The sequence below is a fragment of the Oryctolagus cuniculus genome, chromosome 12, assembly GCF_051225735.1.
Source record: "Oryctolagus cuniculus isolate XC-2025 breed Fujian yellow rabbit chromosome 12, ASM5122573v1, whole genome shotgun sequence".
Taxonomy (NCBI): Eukaryota; Metazoa; Chordata; class Mammalia; order Lagomorpha; family Leporidae; genus Oryctolagus; species Oryctolagus cuniculus.
The window spans coordinates 23,628,176-23,648,673 of record NC_142878.1 but is presented as its reverse complement, the minus strand read 5'-3'; the positions used below and the strand labels follow the sequence as shown (position 1 = coordinate 23,648,673).

Genomic DNA, 20,498 nt, shown 5'->3' with positions numbered 1-20,498 from the left:
CCACAGATAGGCTTTATATCAAATGATACATCTGAAGTTTAATAACAGTATACCAAATGGGAACTTAACCCATTGTGTCCCAAGGCCCGCCCCTAGACAATAGTCCTCATCCTGTTGTATCTTGTGCTGCTTTTAATGTGACTGAATAAGGTCCTGTGTTTCAAAAGGAGGATTTTTTTATGTCTCTGATATCTTAACTATAACAGAAATAAAATTAGAGAGTTTTATTAATCTAAAAGCAATACATTGTACTAATTCTGCCCACACTGTTTATATAAAGCAAGCACTGTCAAAATTCAATTCTGACTCTAAAGAACTTTTTTCTTTTTTAAAGATTTAAATATTTTAAAGATACAGTTAAAGAGAAAGGGAGAGACAGAGACTTTCTATCCACTGGTTCATCCCCTAAATGGCCATCATGTGTTGCTTTCCTGGACACATCAGCAGGTAGCTGGATTGGAAATGGAGCAACCAGGGACTCACACTGGTGCCCATATGGGATGCCCCATGTCATAGGCTGCAGCCTTACCTGCTACACTGAAACGCTGACTTAAGTATTTTTGCACTTGAGATGTCTCATTTGATATAAAGCGCATCTGCATTTCTCTTCAATTATTTGCTCAAAGTGGCTAGGAAATATTCCCCAAATAAACTTTGAAGCCAGTTATCATAACATCTACTAAAATGTCTCACAAATTCAGTTATGTTACGTGTTTTGTATAGATTTAAGTTGTTCATGGTAAATTCTTTTTTTTCCCCCCTCTCTGTAGGAAATTTTACCTGGATTGTTCTTAGGCCCATATTCTTCTGCTATGAAAAGCAAGGTATGAACTCTGTTGAGCTCGCTAAGACTTATAAACTTTTATAATATTTTTTTCATGACATTCATGTGTTTGTGAGATTTACCAATCAATTTAACTTACTTTCTAAAATGTTAGGCATCTCTAATGGCTTAATCATGGCTTCAGAATAATAGAAGATACAGTTAAGGCCCCAAATAAGGCAATTTAATATTTCATTTAATCTTTTTTCTGGGGAGAGTCTGTTTTTTAATTGAAAGTGACCGTATTTCTGTTTATGATCTGCATGCTTGAGGGTGGGAAGCCTTGCACTTACATGAATGTCCCAAATAGTCAAGTTGTAATGTACTTCCTCAGTTACACAATTAAAATGGATAGATGTTATTTTAATGTTTATAGCAGTATTCTTGCTGCTTTCTGGAGAATTCAGCTCTATGAATTATGACAGTGCTACTACCACTCTTTGAATTATAATGTAAAACATATCACAGATGTCTTGCCCAATACCTTGCTTATTTAGAAGACAATATATTTGAGTGGTGTATGATCTCTCCATGACACAATTTGATTTGGTTTGGAGATTTTAAAAGAGTCAGTCATCCCAACATTGAATTTTTTTTTTTTTTTTTGCTGTAGAGGCAGGATTAGGAGTAACCCTTAGTCATTTTGTTGGCCTGCAGTTGGAAATACGGGGAGTTGGTAAAAATAAGTACTAGGGAAAGGATATATCAGGTAATAGAGATATAGCTGTGACTTAATTTGTAAACAGATTTAAGCATAATTATGTATGTTATTCACATTAATAAAGTTGATGTGAAAAATCCATCCTAGATAATAAAATGTAAATGAAGGAATGAATGCTGAATTCATTTTAGCAGTTGGCATCAATATTAATGTAGAACACTGATTAGTTATTAATCCTACTAAATGCTTACTTCTCTTTCCCTAACTTAGGATGTATTCAGAAAATAAAAAGACAATTTAGTTCTATCTGCTCATTAAGAAAATTTGCTGCAAAAATTAACCATTAACATTTTTGAAGCCATATTGTCATAGACAGCTTGAATTACTCTTAAAGAATATTGTAGATGGAATGGCTTAAACAATAAACATTTATTTCCCAGCTCTGGAGGCTGTGAAGTCCATGATCAAAGTACCTAAATGGTCTTGGCTTGCAGACTCTTACTTCTGGCTGTAGCCTCAGGTAAAAAAGGAGCTTGTCTCTCTTAACTGTGATATGATGCAACCTCCACCCTGACAACCTGAACCTAGTTACCTACCAAGTGCCTAACCTCCCACTATTACAACATTTTGGCAGTATAGGCTTCAATGTATGAATTTTGAGAAGATACATAAAGATTTTTTATGTAGCATATAAAAATTATTTTTTACTTTTTATAAGTTATTAGTGTTCTGGACTATTCTGAAAGTGGGAATTAAATATGTAGAATTATAAGCTGAAGGTGGAAGGAAAATTCAAGACTATTAATTTTGATTCCTTGTTATTTGCATGATTTATTCAATTATTGATTTACTGAACAACTTACCTGTGTTACACAATTTTGCACATTATATCGATCAGTGAACAAAAATAACTTTCTAGCTGTTAACATGTCATCTATAAATTCATTGAAACCTGCAATCACTTGAAATTAAAAATTTTTTGATAATTTCTAGAATTGACATGTTAAATTGCTTTATATATAAAACCAAAAGCACTACAGAATATAAGATATTATTATGAGTTGCCGTTTTTTACATTTAGGAGAATTCTTGAGTGCTAAAATGTTAATTAGATTGTGTGAGTTATAAAATTAATTCTGACTTGATAGAAAAGGTATACTGGGTGAGACAGGGAGTTAGATATTTGGGCTCTGATATTGCCATTAACCAGGTCAGTGATATTGATAAAATAAATACTGTTATTTAACTATTTATATCTTAATAGACCCCAGTAAAGAATTAGGGTTGCAGTCAATGTGTATAGCTACTATTTACTAAACATTTGCCATATGTTCCAGGCTCTGTCAGGCACCATACATATATTTATGCTATCTCAGAATTTTTCAAAAGCATTCAGAGACAGACATGTTTTCCCCACTGTCACATGAGGAGATGGAGCTGCAGGGATAAGGTTAGCTGATCTAGGATTTCTAGCTTGGGCTGTCAGGATTCCAAGCTCAATGCTTTTAAAATGCAGTATATAGTGAGAGAGCCATTTCCCAAGTAAAATTAGCTTTAATTTTGTGTTCTTTAAGGCTCAGATGTGGGTCATGTGTATTCTCAGCACTTCTGTATTGCAGTAAGAGGATAGTTTATGTTATAAACTATTTCTCTTCCTTGACCATCCCCTCTTTTTACAGCTACCTATACTACAGAAACATGGAATAACCCATATAATTTGCATACGACAAAATATTGAAGCAAACTTTATTAAACCAAACTTTCAACAATTATTTAGGTAAGAATTATTGTTAACATTTAGAAAATCATTAAGGATAGTAGACATAATAGTGGTTTTATTTTAAGTTTATTTTATACAGTAAGACTTTCTTCTGTATGTATCTGTTTTGTAAAGATGGTTCATGAAGTATGTAATTTAAATTTAATTTAAATATTATGCTTATAACGTAGAATTTGAAAGGTTCGAAAGAAACTAGGCTTCCTGTTCCTGTCCCCTACGTACTCAGCTCTCTTCCCTAGAAGTGTCTACCTTTAACTCCTCTAATGAGTATCCTCCCAGAGTTACATGTAACTATGTAAGCATATTCCTGTTTAGGAATTGTATGCTGGCCTTTTTTTACTTTGTAGTTTTTGAAGATTACTTTATATTAGTACTTGCAAAGCTATTTTATATACTATAAAGACTTATTCAATCAACTTGCTATTTTTGAGCATTTAGATTGTTTCAACACTTTTACTAATATAGGTACAGAATATAATGACTGTGTCTGGACATACCATGTAGTTCATTTGTGAGTATATTGGTAGGATAAATTTATAGAAGTAGAGTTGCTGCATCTCAGAATATGAACATCTTAGGTTTTGATAGATACTGCAGACTGTCATCTAGTTGTGTCACTTTACATTCCCATGGTCAAGTGCATGAGTGTGACTCTTTCATTGGGACTTCTCTAGGACAAAATTATAAACATTTTTTGTTTTTCACAGTCTTGAAGTGAAAATGTTCAACTTTCTCATGTGTCTTGGGATAAGTGTGGATGAGTATCTGGTGGCTTTTAGTGTTGACAAAGGTGAAAAGGTACATAAAGAACTAGTGAAAGCCAGTCTCTCTTATCCCAACCAACTAGCATCTCTTCTGAAAGTTTCTAGTAACTCTGCCTTGAATATCTCTCTGGAGATACTCTATACCTTTATAAAGCATCTGTGATAACAATATTTTAATGTTCAATTATTTGTAAAACTGAAAGCAGCCTACAAATATCCATAAATAAATGACACTGAAATACATTGTATGAACGTAAAATAGAATATGTCACCACAAGAAGCAATGTATTTGTTCGTGTTGGTTTGGAACAATCTCCCAGATTCATTAAGTGAAAAAAGAAGACTATAGAAATGTGTATACTGCCAGTGCGTTCACAAATACACATTTTATATGCATAGAAAATTTCTGGACCAAAACTGCTTGGTGGTAGTTGCCTTTTTAGAAGGAAAGTTCAGACTCTACATTGGTAGAAGGATTTTTCATTTTCTGTGTTTTCATACTATATTAAAATTTTTGCCATGTGTGCAGTTTTTAATTAATAAAAGGTTTTTAAAAAGAAGTGTCTGAGAGCTGGTGCTGTGTTGCAGCAGGTAAAGCTGCCACCTGTGGTGCCGACATCCAGTATGGGCAATGCTTTAATTCCTGGTTGTTCCACTTCCAATCCAGCTCCCTGCTAATGTGCCTAGGAAATCAGTGGAAGGTGGCCCAAGTGCTTGGGCCTCTGCGCTCACGTGGACCCAGAAGAAGCTCCTGGTTTTGTACTGTCCCATGTACTGTTGTGGCCATTTTGGGGGTGAACCAGCAGATGGAAGATATCTTTATCTCTCTCTTTCTCTAGCTCTGTCCTTCAAATAAATACACAAATATTTTTTAAAAATATATTCTTATAAAATCTTGCATTTTTTCAAATCCTTTTTTTTTTTTTAAGGTTTATTTATTTATTTGAATGACATTTCCCACTCACTAGGTCACACCCTAAATGGCTGTATAGACTAGGCTGTGTCAGGCTGAAGCCAGGAATGAGGATCTCCCATGTGGATGCAGGAATTCAAGTACTTGAACCATCATCCTCTGTTTCCCAGGAGCGTTAGGCAGCTAGATCAGAAAAGAAGTAGCCAGTACTTGAACCTGCACTCTGATATGGGATGTGGGCGTCCCAAGCGAGGGCTCAACCAGCTGCTCCACAAGTCTCACCCCAGTTTTTCTTTTTTGTGTAGATGTACTGTGTATGCACACATGTAGATATATGTATTAAAGAAAATCAGAATTTTGTGTTTTAATATGTCAATGTTTCTAGCTTGCATAGAATTTTTGTTTTTAGTAATAGTATTTTGGGTCCTGGTTCAACAGTGAGGTCTAGTCACTTTCAGATACAAGTGTTGGAATATTTGTAGTTTATACGTAGGATTTTCCTTAGATCCTGAGCTTTAGCTTTTCTGTATTAAGCTCTGCAGTTAATAAAGTTGCTATACCTTGAAGATCATTGAAAAGCTACAATTTTTAAAGCAAATTGATTTTAGGAACTGACTTCATACTTTAGTTAATTACCCATGTTGTATTAATAAAAAGGTGATTTGGATAGGTTATAAATAAGCTTTTCAGAGATGGGCATTTGGTGCTGTGGTTAAGTTGCCACTTGGAATGCAGACACCGCAGGTGAGTGTGCCTGGTTCAGGTCACATCTGCTCCCCAGTCCTGCTAATACACATCGTTGGAGTCATCAGATGACTGCTCAAGTACAGTTCCCTTCCACCCACAGGGGAAACCTGGGTGGAGTTCCTGTCTCCTGGCTTTGTGCCGATCCAGCCCTGGCTGTTGTGGGCATTTGAGGATTGAATCAGTAGATGGAAGATCTCTGTCTCTGACTTCCAAATAAAAATGAAAATTAGTTGAAGTTGAATACAACAGCATATTAATGGCTTATTTTAAAATTTTTTTAAAGTATAAAATTTCATGACAGATCTTAGCTTTTTTTTTTTGCCTTTTTTTTTTTTTTTTTTTTTTGCTTTGCTGAAGATGAGTTCAAACTGAATGTTTGCCTCATGGTTCCATCAGATGTCTTTTGGCTCCTCTTTCATACTTTGAGCTTCCTGTGAAATGAAATTTCTTGTAAGATTACAAGGAGTTCACAGGGCCACTTCGAGAACAATCATCTTACATTAGGAATGGAAGAATCAACAGTCAGGGGTGCAGGCACTTTCATCTTCGTTTTCAAGATCTGGTCTGATTTAGAGGAAAGTTTCTTCCTGCTTATTTCTCTAACTAGATCAATTTTTGTCTTTCTAAAATATGAGAAATGTTAGCATGTTATTTAAGGCTTTGAATGCTCTACCCTCAAGCAATATAAAATCTGTTTCCCAATTCTTAGCAATTTGATACTCTAAAAAGTGTTTTACATTCTTTTCCATGGTTATCAAGAAATATGCAGTTATTTTTTATATAATGAGTTTTTTCTGAAAGTGCTTTATCGCAAAATATTCTATTTTTAGGTATTTAGTCTTGGATATTGCAGATAATCCAGTTGAAAATATAATACGTTTTTTCCCTATGGTAAGTATCATTATTATCATTTGAGATTTATGATTTGTCTTATTTGTGATTCTAAAACTTACTACTTTTACCCTGTTATGACCACAAAATTTTGAGGCTGGCTTTTGAAAGAAATTAATTATTTATGTAACAATTTTTATTATCTCAAGAAATCTGAGAAATTTATACTCTGTTAAATTCAAATTAAATTTTAGCTTTTTAATTTTTTTAACTTGTACTAGCTGTATTGGTAGCATTTTGGAAGTTCTTGAATTATAAATAGCACAAAATTGTTTTCAGTAAATTTCATTCTGTTTCACTATATGTATGCTTATGCTAATATACCTGCTTTATTGTAACATACTGACTTTTACCTTCAGACTAAAGAATTTATTGATGGGAGCTTACAAACTGGAGGTAAATACTGTTTCTTTTACTTATTAGCTAATGCTTGCTTTTATGAGATGATTTATTACAGTTAATTTTTTACCTTTATTGGTATTTATCTTGAATGTGGTTTATGAAAGTTGCAACTGTATGTAATAGAATACTGCTAAAGTTTTATTTTCCCAGTACTTTAATTTGGATAGCTGTTTCGAAATAATTCTATAGGGCAGGCATTTACTGTAGTGATTTAGACATCACTTGGGTCACCTGCATCTCGTATTGCAATGCCTGGGTTCCAATGCCAGCTCTGCTTCTGTTGCCAGCTACTTGCTAATGTTCGGTTTGGTGATAGGTCAGGTACTTGGGTTCCTACCAACCACAGGGGAAACCCAGATGGAGGTCCAGGCTCCTGGGTGTGGCTTGGTCTAACCCCACCTGTGGTAGATACTTGAGGAGTAAACCAGCAGATGGAAAATCAGTCTCTCACTCTTTCTCTGGCCTCAAGTAACAAAGACTAAAATAACCTTACAAAATTATTTTCAAATTCTCTGTAAGCTTTAAATTTAATTTATCTAAAAGTGTTTTATTTTCTATACAGTTAAAATAAATAAATAGTGAATACCTGAAAGTAAATAGCCAAGGTAATATGTTTGTTATTTAAAATGTTTATGAAATACTTACTTTGTTATGGTATGCTACATAGCTTTAAGACATTTCAGCTGCTTCTGACTCAGTGGTTTTTAAAAATCAGAGTAACTATTTTTCAGGGAAAGTTCTTGTCCATGGAAATGCAGGGATCTCCAGAAGGTAAGAAGTTAGAGATAATCTTTCTTTAATGTTTTTAATTAGTGAGTTGTATTTTCTGTTTTTCTGTTTCTTATAATATTTTTCCCTTCTCTTCAGTGCTGCCTTTGTTATTGCATACCTTATGGAAACTTTTGGAATGAAATACAGGTAAGAAAGTACTGTAAAACTTAGCCACAATTTAAATTCCCATTAAAATAAAGTTGAATGGAGATGGTTTGAGAGCTGTGATGTTTTCCTTTTTTTTTAAATAGTGGATTCATGTTTAACGTGGCATGCCCTTCTATCCCATGGTTAATCTTTTAACCTAACTTCCTACCTTGCATAGACCTGCTGAAGCTAATCTTTTTATGGCTTTGTGGCACTAGTGCTATCTTAACTGGTATTTTAAGAAGACAAGGTAACATGGATGGAATAATCCATGGAAAACTACTTACTTCTAGGCAATTGGTAGCCTGTGGTTAAAAACTATGAGATACAAATGGAGTGTGGCTAATTATGTTTCCCTTTATAAACAGGTGAAAAATTACTTAGTTGTTTGTAGCCTCTTTAGATAAGGGTAGTCTTATTGAAACTCATCTTTTCCCAGCATAGTTTACAGATTTAAAGGGGGTTAGGGTTGGTCATGAGCTTCTTTCTCCAAAATAAAGCAGAAGCCTAGGCAGTAGAGTTAAACATTTCTGTTTCTTTCACTGTACAAGTTTGATATCTTAAATAATCATTGGCAACCCTTTCTGTTACACTCCTTAAACTACAAGTTCTTAAAGGTATATAATTTGAATTCAAAAATTTTTAAAAAGATTTTATGTATTTATTTGAGAAATAGAGACAGAGGGACAGAGAGAAAGGTCTTCCATCCGCTGATTCATTCTCCAAATGGTTGCAATGGCTGGAGCTGGGCCGAACCGAAGCCAGGAGCAGGAGCTTCTTCCCAGTCTCCACGTGGGTGCAGGTGCCCAAGCACTTGAGCCATCTTCTGCTGCTTTCCCAGGCCATTTCGGGGAGCTGGATTGGAAGAGGAGCAGCCAGGACTAGAATTGGTGTCCATATAGGATACTGGCACTGCAAGTGGAGGATTAACGTAGTGCCTGAATTTAAATTTTTATTTATTTCATTGAAAAGAGAGTTAATGTCCCTTACTGGACTTTACACTATCCATGAGAAAGATGATCCCTACAGAAGTTGAGTAAGTTTCTCCCAAGTGATACAGCTAGTGAACAGTGGATTGTGATATTTAGTCTAACTGGACTTTTCCCTGACTACCTTCTGTAGTGTTATGCTGTATGATTAGGGTGTTGTTTCTTTGGTAGATTTGTAGGAAAGATTCCTGTTTAGGTAATTCTGGGAAACTTCACTAATTCATAAAATAATCACATTAATTTTCTATTGGCAGAGATGCATTTGCTTATGTTCAAGAAAGAAGATTTTGTATTAATCCTAATGTTGGATTTGTACATCAACTTCAGGTAATTTTTCTCCTCTTTCAGGTAGTAAGAAATCAGGACAATTAAAATATTTTGTACAGGGTGGATGTTAAGGTTAAGACGCCAGTTAAGACATCCTGATAGGTAGGTACGTCTTTGTTTACATGTGTGAATATGCTTTTTTAAAAAATTAATCTAAGTAGAATTGGTGGGTTAGTACATTCGAAGTTTGGTAAGTGTTGCCTAAGTGCCTCTAAAAAGGACAGAATAATGTAAACTTACCAGAAGACAGGGAGTGCTTGTTTTCTGGTACTGTAGTTACTCCAGTAGCCAGTTATTCAGCAAATCTTGATGATTGCAATCATGGTAGTAAAAGTATCAATTCCTTATAGTTTTAATTTGCTGCCCTTTGAATGAGTTTGAACCTCTTGTGCTATGTTTGTGTTATTTTTCTGTTAACTGATATTGATATTCTTTGCCCTTTTTTCTATCAGGTTATTAAGCTTTTTTTTCATTGGTTTCTAAGAACTTTTGTATGTTAAGGAAGTATATATATATATATAAATATATATATATATATATTTTTTTTTGAAAAGCAGCATTTGAGAATGAGATACAGAGAGAGATATCTTCCATCTGCTGGTTCACTCAAATGGTTGCAACAGCCGGGGCTGGGCCATACTAAAGCCAGGAGCCAGGGATACTTCATCTAGGTCTCCCACAAGGGTGCGGGGGCACATTAGCAGAGAGCTGGATCCATATGGGATGCTGGCATTGCAGGTGGCGGCTTAATCTGCAGATTATGGCAGATGTATTTACTTATTTGAAAGGCAGAGTGACAGAGAAAGGGAGAGACAGAAAGTGAGATCTTCCATCTGATAGTTCACTCCCCAAATGGCTGCAATGGCTAGGGCCGGGCCAGGCCGAAGCCAGGTGCCAAGAGCTTCATCCAGGTGTCTCCCATGGGTGGCAAGGACCCAAGTGCTGGGACAACCTTCACTGCTTTCCCTGGCACATTAGCACGGAGCTGGATCAGAAATGGAGCAGCTGGAACTGGAACTGGTGCCCGTATGGGATGCCATGTTGCAGCTGACTCCTTAACATGCTACACCACAATGCCAGCCCCACAATTTTTATTCTATATCAAATTCTGATCTATATCTGAATCTGGTTCTGGACCTTGTATTTTATTCAGTTGATCTCTTTATTGCTACATCTATGAACATTTAAATACTATAATTTTATACAATTTATGAAATTTCTCAGAGTCCCCTCATTCATATTCTTTTTTATTTCTTTAAAGATCTTATTTATTTATTTGGTAGGTAGTGTTACAGACAAGTGAGAGGGAGAGGAGACAGAGGTCTTCTCTCCACTGGTTCACTCCACAAATGGCCGCAACAGCTGGAGCTGTGCCAGTCTGAAACCAGGAGCTTCCTCTGGGTCTCCCACACTAGTGCAGAGTCCCAAGCACTTGGTCCATCTGTCCATCTTCTGCTGCTTTCCCAGGCCATAGCGGAGAGCTGAATTGGAAAAGGAGCAGCCGGGATTAGAACCGGTGCCCATATGGGATACAGAGCTGCAGGTGGAGGATTAATGTACAGTGCCATAGCACCAACCCCCCTTCATTCATATTCTCTCTAAATTTTTCTGAGGGATTCTTATTTTTGGTATGAAATGTATTGGAAGGCATAGTTAAGAAAGACTTGACATTTTAAATTTTTAGTTCTAGTTTCTTCTTCATTGGATGTTCCTTGTATCAAAATAGTGATGTTATGACTGTAGTTATGATACTTCACTTATCCTTGATTTAATTATTAATATTTTTAAAGAAATGTTTACTTTTTAGGCAGAGTTATATAGAGAGAGGTCTTACATCTGCTTCTTTACTCCCCAAAGGGCTGCAATGGCTGGGACTGGGCCAGGCCAAAGCCAGGAGCTTGGAACTTCATCCAGGTCTCCCACGTGGGTGGCAGGGGTCCAAGCACTTGGACCATCATCTGCTTTCCCAGGAAGCTGGATCACAAACTAAGTAGCCAGAACTGGAACTGGGATGGCAGTGGCTTAACTCACTGTGTCACAGTGCCAGCTCCAAATATTTTTCTAGTTCTTAGAATGAATAGAACAGAGGGGCCGGTGCCGTGGCTCACTTGGTTAATCCTCCGCCTGTGGCGCCGGCATCCATATGGGTACCAGGTTCTAGTCCTGGTTACTCCTCTTCCAGTCCAGCTCTCTGCTGGGGCCCAGGAAGGCAGTGGAGGATGGCCCAAGTGCTTGGGCCCTGTACCCACATGGGAGACCAGGAGGAAGCACCTGGCTCCTGGGTTCGGATCGGCACAGCGCATGCTGTGGTGGCCATTTGGGGAGTGAACCAACAGAAGGAAGACCTTTCTCTCTGTCTCTCTCTCTCACCATCTAACTCTGCCTGTCAAAAAAAAAAAAAAAAAAAAAAAAATAGAACAGAAATACCTTTATTACCACATTTTTTTTAAAGATTTATTTATTTCATACTTGAAAATCAGAGTAACAGAGAGAGAGACAGACAAATGGAGAGAGAAAGATCCTTTGTCTACTGATTAACTCTCCAGATGGCTGCAACAGCCAGGGCTGGATAAAGCCAAAGCTAGGAGCCAGGAGCTTCATCTGGGTCCTGCATGTAGGTACAGAGGCCCAAGCACTTGGGCCATCTTCTGCTGCTTTGCAGGCAGGGCGTTGGATCAGAAGTGGAACAGCCAGGACTTGAACCGGAACCCATATGGGATGGCAATGCCACACACTGCAACTTAACCCTCAGTACCATAGCAACAACGTTTATAACCACATCTTTACCTGAAGCGGAACACTTAAATCATTAAGGCTTTAGAAAGCCTATTATACATAACTAGGGGTGGGCATTGTGGTGTAGTAGATTTAGGCCATTGCTTGGGACACCTGACTCCTGTATTGGAGTGCCGCTCCAACCTGCCCTTCTGATCCGGATTCCTACTATAGGCCACCAGGGGAGATAGCTAACGATGGCTTACGTACTTGAATTCCAGCCACCCACTTAGGAGGCCAGGACAGATTTCCATGTTCACCTAGCTTCAGCCTGCCCCAGCCCTAGCTGTTGCAGGCCTTTTAGGAGTGAATCAGAAAATGGAAGATCTCTAGCTTTCTCTCTCATTCTGTGTTGCTCTTCTTTTCAATTAAATAAAAAACAAACTTTTTTTTTTTTTTGCTTTGAACTTTGGCAAAGCAGCACTGCATAAACTGCAATAAGAACACAGTTTACACAGCATTATATATATTATCAGATTATATACATTATCAGTAGCAAATTAGAAACACACAAAAAAACACTAAGCTACAAGTCTCCTATCACTTTTAGAGAGAAAGAACAAACTATGACAGTTATGTCCAATGTGTACAGCAGAGTGCTTACCTGCCGTCTTAAGCTTCAGTGTTTACAGATGCCTAGATAACAAAGCAGCTGAATGTATCTACAACATGCTATTCTATGACACCACATCAAAAGCTTTAAAAAGAAAGCTCATCTCTATTTTCTTAGTACTATCTAAAGGACATCCAAATACCGAGAATCTTAACTTGTGAATGGTGGTGTTATAACACAGAAGAAATCTGATACATTAACATCAGAACAAAATTAAGTGTCTAAGAAAAGGAAAACTACTCCTCAATCAGTCATAAGCTAAGATTTTCCTTTTTGCAGACCCCCTCCTTTTCCTATTTAAAGTGTACTGTGGGCATGTGAAAGCAGTAACACAGGCAGTCCTGTTCTGCAGCCTTCTTCTGCCAGCTGGGCTATGTGCCTCCGAAGAATTAGAAAACCCTACAAACCACACATTTTCATGCTGAAAATAATAGTGTGACAAAGTCCAAAACTGTGATGCTGTTTACAAAAAGCTTCGAGCACTGAGATGAGCAGTCCACTGAAATACCATAGGCTGGTCAAGCTGACGCTCCCAGAGTTCGTCTGTCACATGTGGGGAAGAAGGTAAAAATCACTGCCACCTAGACCACTGCTTTTCTTTATCTGTGAAAGGCACAGGTGACCCCATGAAAGGTCTGACACTGCCATCTTGTAGCTTATACTGCTTCAACATTTGGTTTCCACCAGCAGAACCAACTGGCAGTATCAGTCTTCTACCAGGCTTTAACTGGTCTGTTAGTGCCAAGGGCTGCAGCTCCTACATGAACAGCATTGTCCCGGGCTTCTTCAGCATGGCCCATTTGCCCATCCCCCACAACCAGTTGCACTCTCCCTGAAGACAAAAGTGTTGCATCATCCTTTCTGACACTGTTTATTGAGTCATCTGTTAGCTCTTTAATGTGATCAATTCCTATTCCTGTGACTTTTCCACTACATCCCACGATACGTGCAAAACATGTAGTAAGGGTTCCACTTCCAATCTTACATCAAGAGCTTTAGCTCCTTCATGTAATAGATCAAATAGAAGTTCTAGTGCATATACATATGTTTATGGAGCAATGATTGTTGCTTGGAAACCTATGGGTTGTGGAGAATTCATATAAGGGTTACATTTTGCCTAGTGGGAGCGATTTGTAGCCAGCATAACTTCAAACACTTTATCTGTCTTTATGATACCATTTTTGTGGAGATGTGGACTAGCTACAAGTGGCTGGCACCACTGGATTTCCAGGCCATCACTAAGCACACTCAGAGCAGGTACAGAACCAACTTCAGTGCAGTGATGGGCCCCAAAAGTTTCACTAAGAACGAAATCACCTCCCTCATGGTCACTACCCTGCTCGTGTCCTCGCTGTAGCCACTTTTATTGCCATTGCCACCGCCACTCAACAAACTTTAAATATATACTAGAATGTGATGCTAATTTGAGTGTTTTACAACAAGTATTTTATTTTTACTGAATTTTATTCTTTTAATATTTATTTTGTTTGAAAGGCAGAACAGGGGCCAGTGCTGTGGCATGGGTAAAACTCCCGCCACTGGCATCTCATATGGGTACCAGTTCAAGACCCTGCTGCTCCACTTCCCATCTAGCTCCCTGCTAATGCAGCTGGGAAACCAGCAAAAGATGGCCCAAGTCCTTGGGCCCCTGCACCCATGAAGGAAACCCAGAAGAAGCTCCTGGCTTCAGACTTGCCCTGCTCTGGCTGTTGCAGCCACTTGAGGAGTGAACCAGATCGAAGATTAATGTCTCTCCCACTCTATTTTTCAAATAAGTAAATCAATATTTTTTTAAAAAAAGGGAGAGCAACAGAGAGAGGGAGAAACTGGGAGAGGTCTTTGATCTGCTGGTTCACCCCCCAAATGCTTACAACATCCAGGTCTGGGCTAGTTCTAAGCCAAGAGCCAGGGACTCCATTCTGGTCTGTTATATGGTCAGCAAGGGCCCAAGTAATTGGGTCATTTTCTGCTGCTTTCCCAGGCACATTACAAGGGAGCCTGATTGGAAGCAGAGTAACCGGGACTCTTAACTAGCGCTTGGATATGAGATCCCAGCATTGCAAGTGGTGGCTGTACCGCCATACCCAATGCCTACCCCTACCGAGTTTCATTTCATTTTAATCTCTCAATCATTTTATGAAATTGCTGGTATAGGTTTATGGTGTTAAACAGATGAAATCAAGTAATTGTAGCTAGAGGCTGCTGGCAGAAGACACATAGACTGGCATTGTAGTATGCAATAGCTTAGTGCAGGCTATTTGTGTGAATTGATTTATAGTTACCAGTAGTTGTGAAATTATGAGACAGGAATTCTAAACCTCTGTTTCTCTTACAACAAGATGATATCTGATTTTTCAGTGTAAACTAAGAATATCAATAATGTCTACATTAATCATGTTTTGGGTAGCCAAGATGCATATTCATGTTAATTAAAATACCTTTCAGGAATATGAAGCCATCTATCTAGCAAAATTAACAATACAGATGATGTCACCACTTCAGATAGAAAGATCATTATCTGTTCATTCTGGAACTACAGGTAAGGATTAATTCCTTTGGGAGAAATTTGAGGAGAAAGATGAGAAAAACGCATACATTGTTCACTGGTTTTTTATTTATTTATTTATTTTTTTAAGACTTATTTATTTATTTGAAAGAGTTACAGAGAGGCAGATGCAGAGACATCTTCATCCACTGGTTTACAAAGTTGTAAACTCTAAATAGCTGCGACAGCCAGGCCTGGGCCAGACCAGAGCCAGGAGTCAGGAGCTTCATTCTGGTCTCCTATATGGGTGCTGGGGCCCAACCACTTGGGCTATCTTCTGCTGATGAGAGACAGAAAGAAAAAGAAACTCTTCTGTCTACAGGTTTACTCCCCCAAATGGCTGTAATGGTCAGGGCTAGGCCAGGCTGAAGCCAAGGGTCTGGGTATTCCTTTGGGTCTCCCACATGGGTGTTAGGTGCCTAAGTGCTTTGGCCACTTTCTGCAGCTTTCCCAGGCACCTCAGCAGAGACCTGGATTGGAATGGATGCCCATATGGGATGCTGGTGTTGCAGGTGGCAGCTTGACCCACTATGCCACAGTGCCAGCTCCAGTTCCCTACATCTTACATTGAATAATTTAAATTGTTTAGAAAACTTTGAGCTTACACTTATTTATGCCACTGTGCCTAGTCAACCAGAATATGCTGGGGGGAAGATATCTACCTGTTTTAAGTTAACTTCCAATTAATTGGATTGAAATGATTAAAATAAATGAATAAAATAATAAAATAATTAATAAGAGGAGTCAGCCTGGAGAAGGGGCCCTAAACACATTTGTGTGATCTTACTCAAAATAAAGGGTGGTGAACACATGAAAGCATGTTTAGAGTTCATTAGGATTAGAACCAAAACTGGCCTTATAGTAGGAAGAACAGGTTATATACTTGATTAGTATTCACCTCGAAATTGAACATAGGTGATTGATCCACAGGTCCAGAAGTCTGCACTGTACTGCAGCAAAAGTACATGGACTGATAAAGCTATATATGTATCCATTCCTGAGTTCAACTTCTAGTGATCATTGTGTCTTGTCTTTCCTTTGCCACCTCTAATCACTTTGTATTCCTGTGGGGTCTGTTTCCACAGTATCTTCAAAATCCCTTCCCCCTTTTTTAATGATGCGCTTAACTCCAATCTAGTTAAGATCCATATTGCCTCCTATCCAGACTCTTGGTATTTGGAATGTTCTATACATTGTGGCCGGACTTAGCTTCATAAAAGGATTTTTTTTTTTTTTTGACAGGCAGAGTGGACAGTGAGAGAGACAGAGAGAAAAGTCTTCATTTTTTTTTGCCATGGGTTCATCCTCCAATGGCTGCCGTGGCCGGCGCGCTGCGGCCAGCGCACTGCGCTGATCCAAAGCCAGGAGCCAGGTGCTTCTCCTGGTCTCCCATGTGGGTGCAGGGCCCAAGGACTTGGGCCATCCTCCACTGCACTCCCAGGCCACAGCAGAGAGCTGGCCTGGAAGAGGGGCAACCGGGACAGAATCCGGCACCCCGACTGGGACTAGAATCCGGTGTGCCGGCGCCGCAAGGCGGAGGATTAGCCTATTGAGCTGTGGCGCCAGCTCATAAAAGGATTTCTAATAGTGGTATTTTTCTTGTACCAAGGCCTTTGTTGGTTCTATTCCCACAGAAGAAAGTTATGTTTTAAGTCAAATGTTATTAAAATTTGCTATAAATTCAGTCATGGAATCTTCATAGTCTGTACTTGGTATCACATCATGAAGAACATATTTTTACTGGCTGTAACACTGTAATATGAATTTAAGTTCCCTTTGTTGTGTTCATGCAATAACTTTTAGGCAGTTTGAAGAGAACACATGAAGAAGATGATGACTTTGGAAACATGCAAGTGGCAACTGCACAGAATGGTTGAAGCAAGAGGAACACTGTAGAGTGTGAATTTCTGTTTAGAAAGAAGAAAATAGAGATAATAATAACATAAACTGGTAAAAACACAAGTAGATTTTTTTGGTTATATGTTGCTTCCAGACATGGTTCTCTGCAGTCTGTGAGCAGCGTGTGAAGATGTGGGACTTCTGCTGTAGATGGCACTGATGGTTTTACTCCTTAAAAAAAAAGAAAAAAACTTTACAGTTTTATTATAAACCAAGAATTTTGGACTTGCAAAGAGGTATTATTGCAATAATGCACTTTCATACTTGAAATTTGTTTGTATGATATAGTTATTACTTTAAACAAAATGCAAGTTAGGGGGGATTTGTTTATAAAATCTGGGTAATTTATAAAGAGAATTTCCTAAAAGTTTGCTAAAAATTCATTTTGTGTTCTATATATTACATTTTTAAGATAACTTTTACAGTTCAGTTGTAGGGTGGAGCTTCTTACAGAAACATTAACAAAATGCAAGATTCTGCCATTTGCTTCTTTGTAAACTTCTTGTCCCTTATTAACAATCTTTAAATCATGACATTAGCTAACTATTGTTACTTTAACATAATCCAGTTAATGAGTGCTTCCTTTCCTGTTACCTTCCTGATTTGTTTCTCCTATAGAAAAAAAATGATGAAAGGAAGATGTTATGCTTTATAGTATCTGATACTCAAAAAACAAGGATAGTGTTAGGTCCCCGCCCCCCTTTTTTTTTTTGTAAAAGCCAATTGTTGTATTTGTTCCTTTCAGAGTTGCCTATCCCTTTTTTTCTTTGTCCAAAATGGTCTTAAGGAGAATAAACCAATGTAGCATTATTTTTTCTAAATGAAGCCCAAAAAAAAAAAAAAAGGAAAAGTGCCTTGTATCATTAAAAAAAATTTTAATCCTCATGACCTCTAAATTAGTATGTAGAACAGTGAAAAGTTCTTTACATTTTTCTGTAATTTATTTCTTTTCAAACCATTAAGTTAGTTTAAATTGAAAGTATGGGGCTTGAAGAAACCTTGGTAAATTATTTGTAATAGGGAACCAGTTACTCTTATATGTTGTCTAAATGATTCTGTGAGATTGTTCCAGCTCAGACAAGCTTTTCTTGGAAGGTGCATTTATAGGGAAAAGTGATTTGTGGGAGATGCCAGTGTATTTTAAATTGATGATGTAATCAGTTCTTTGCGATGAGTTGATCCAAATTTCCCCCATAATTTGCATTAGCAAAGACACTTTGGATCTTTTGTTCTGTTTTTATTTATATGTATAAAATTGTTCTAAGAGAAACTGATTTTGCTATTTTATGTATGAAGTGAAGGAAGAAGAGTGTTTTTAACTTTTTATAGTTGATGACATTAGCACAAACAGAACTCCATGTATCACGTTTCTCGGTCCTCTCTTGAGGTGCTTTACTGAGGGAATGATAGTCACACATTCCCTTAGGTACCAAGAGGTACTATGCAAGGTAACCTATTACACCAAGTTACTTGCTTTGCATTCCTCCTATAGTGTAATAGTAGAGTGAGAGCTTTTTTATCCAGCATGGTAGGAGAATGGGAATTAGTTAAAATTGCTCTGTTAATTAAAGTTAATTCCTATTGACCCAGGAAGTTCCCTCTTCTGATTTCCCTTCGATCTCTCCGCCCTGAAACATACTATTAATCGCATTGTGGTCCAGTATCCAGTTGTATGATTAGGTCATTTGGTGTAGTGGTCTTGTGGAGTCAAGATTGCATTGGGTGTTCAAAAGTTCCAGCTGGTAAACTACCAGGTAACATAATTTTGCTGTATATAAATAACTGTTGGATAGGTCAGCAGACATCTCTCAATCTAGTAACTGATGATGCTTCATATTATTATTATGTTTTGGAAATGAAGCAACTAGCAGGGTTTTTTTGTTTATTTTCACAAATAGACATGCCCTCTCTGGTAATGTGGCCAATAATACAGAAATTTGTTATTTTTTTTTTTTTAATTATAGCTGGTCATTTCCCACTTTTTAGAACCACTATAATTTTTATATTGTCACTAAAGTGCCTGTGCAGCACTATATATTAAAGTTAGTCTCATAAGCAGTGAAAAGGGACTTCCGTCATCTTGAGTACAATACTAATGAGGACAAATCAAGAGGCTGTTCTTTCTTCATGTACACTGCAAACTGCTTCTTAGATCTACTCACCTAAGCTCTTCCCGTAACATTTGTCGTGTTTGATTCCATTTATGTAATTCCTATACTTCCACTGATATTTTGCAAGTTAAATTAACCAAGTTTATCCAATCATGAATTATTTTCTCAAGTATCTGAATAATGTGAGTGACCATGTGTTTTTAACATAAAACAATCTGGGCATATCAAAACTACATTCTTGTCCTTTTCAAAAGTATGAAACTTGAATACTGAAGATATTCAAAATAGAATGGCAGTTTTACCTTTGAATTTCAGTTAACTGGTTCATGTTAACTTCTTACTGATTAGATGTTTAAACAGCAGTTACCTTTGTATGTATCCCATGATGGAAAAGTTAAACCATGATAGTTTTTGCTACCAACTCTAAACCACTTAACTTTTAGAGCAGAACATTCATTTTGAGAGGATATTTGACTTCATCTGCGTTTACAAGTCTTGTCAGAAAATGTTAAGCATGTCCTTTTTGAAAATATATAAGGTTTCTAATTGTCTTATTACCATGGTAATTCAAATGAATTACATATTTAACTGCAATCTTGAATTATAAAGTTGAGATGTATATATCAGGCTCTCAACTTGATGTAAAGTAAATGAGCAGTTACCTGGCGGATTTTTTTTTTGTTGTTAAATAACTGGCTTAATCCACAATCCCATAACAAACATAGCTTCATTTCTATATTTACTTTATCTTTCTCCATTAAAAGGTATTCCAACCAGTAAGGAAAAGATAGGGAAAAGCTGAGGATTTTAGAGGATGATATTATTATTATTATTATTATTATTAGAAAAATAAGTTTCTGGGGTCTTCGAAGGCTGGATTTTCTTTGTCTTTCCCATCTGTGGCAGCTAAACAAATTCACTCAAAATATTCAGGTTTACATGTTAGCTCTCTCACAGGGAGTTGCCATACCTCACAGTTCCAAGTGTATTCTATAGATCAGTAACATTATACTGACATGTAATTGCAATTTACTATGCAGCAAAAATGATTCAAGAAGAAAATAACCTACAATGTCTATTTATCTTTGTATAGGCAATTGCTTACATTATTCTGCTTTTAATATTTGTACTTGGAAAAAATGCTTATGTATGTCTAGTAATGTCACAGTGCAGGATGCTGCTAGCCTAGGCACAAAGTATTAAAATTATTTTGTGAAGATTGGTGGTTGTATTAAAATGTTGTGCCATTATACCTAAAAAAAAAAAATGCAAAGCTCATTCATACTGCTTATGCCTCAGTATTTCTTTATTTAGATTGTTACCTGCTGGGTAAAAGTAAC

The 20,498-nt window shown here is 37.3% G+C and overlaps 1 protein-coding gene and 1 pseudogene across 6 annotated transcripts in view; one reads left to right on the top strand and one right to left on the bottom strand.

The window, feature by feature from the left end:
* Positions 1-20,498, top strand: part of STYX (serine/threonine/tyrosine interacting protein) — a 38,836-nt gene that overhangs the window by 6,060 nt on the left and 12,278 nt on the right. Inside the window, exons 3-12 of one of the 5 annotated variants that reach the window (XM_089309697.1) lie at positions 771-824; positions 1,925-2,004; positions 3,164-3,261; positions 6,519-6,579; positions 6,939-6,975; positions 7,713-7,752; positions 7,849-7,899; positions 9,143-9,215; positions 15,049-15,142; positions 16,952-20,445. In XM_089309697.1, the coding sequence (XP_089165823.1) occupies positions 6,577-6,579; positions 6,939-6,975; positions 7,713-7,752; positions 7,849-7,899; positions 9,143-9,215; positions 15,049-15,142; positions 16,952-17,025 (372 nt within the window). In that variant the 5' untranslated portion in view covers positions 771-824; positions 1,925-2,004; positions 3,164-3,261; positions 6,519-6,576 and the 3' untranslated portion in view covers positions 17,026-20,445. Of the gene's footprint in view, positions 1-770; positions 825-1,924; positions 2,005-3,163; positions 3,262-6,518; positions 6,580-6,938; positions 6,976-7,712; positions 7,753-7,848; positions 7,900-9,142; positions 9,216-15,048; positions 15,143-16,951; positions 20,446-20,498 lie in introns of those variants that run through there. The other 4 variants (XM_089309696.1, XM_051822864.3, XM_051822863.3 and 1 more) reach the window with 4 other exon arrangements.
* On the bottom strand, positions 9,841-15,040 carry LOC149122978 (protein-L-isoaspartate(D-aspartate) O-methyltransferase pseudogene; annotated as a pseudogene). Its single transcript, XR_016217810.1, has one exon. The product of XR_016217810.1 is annotated as a protein-L-isoaspartate(D-aspartate) O-methyltransferase pseudogene (transcript).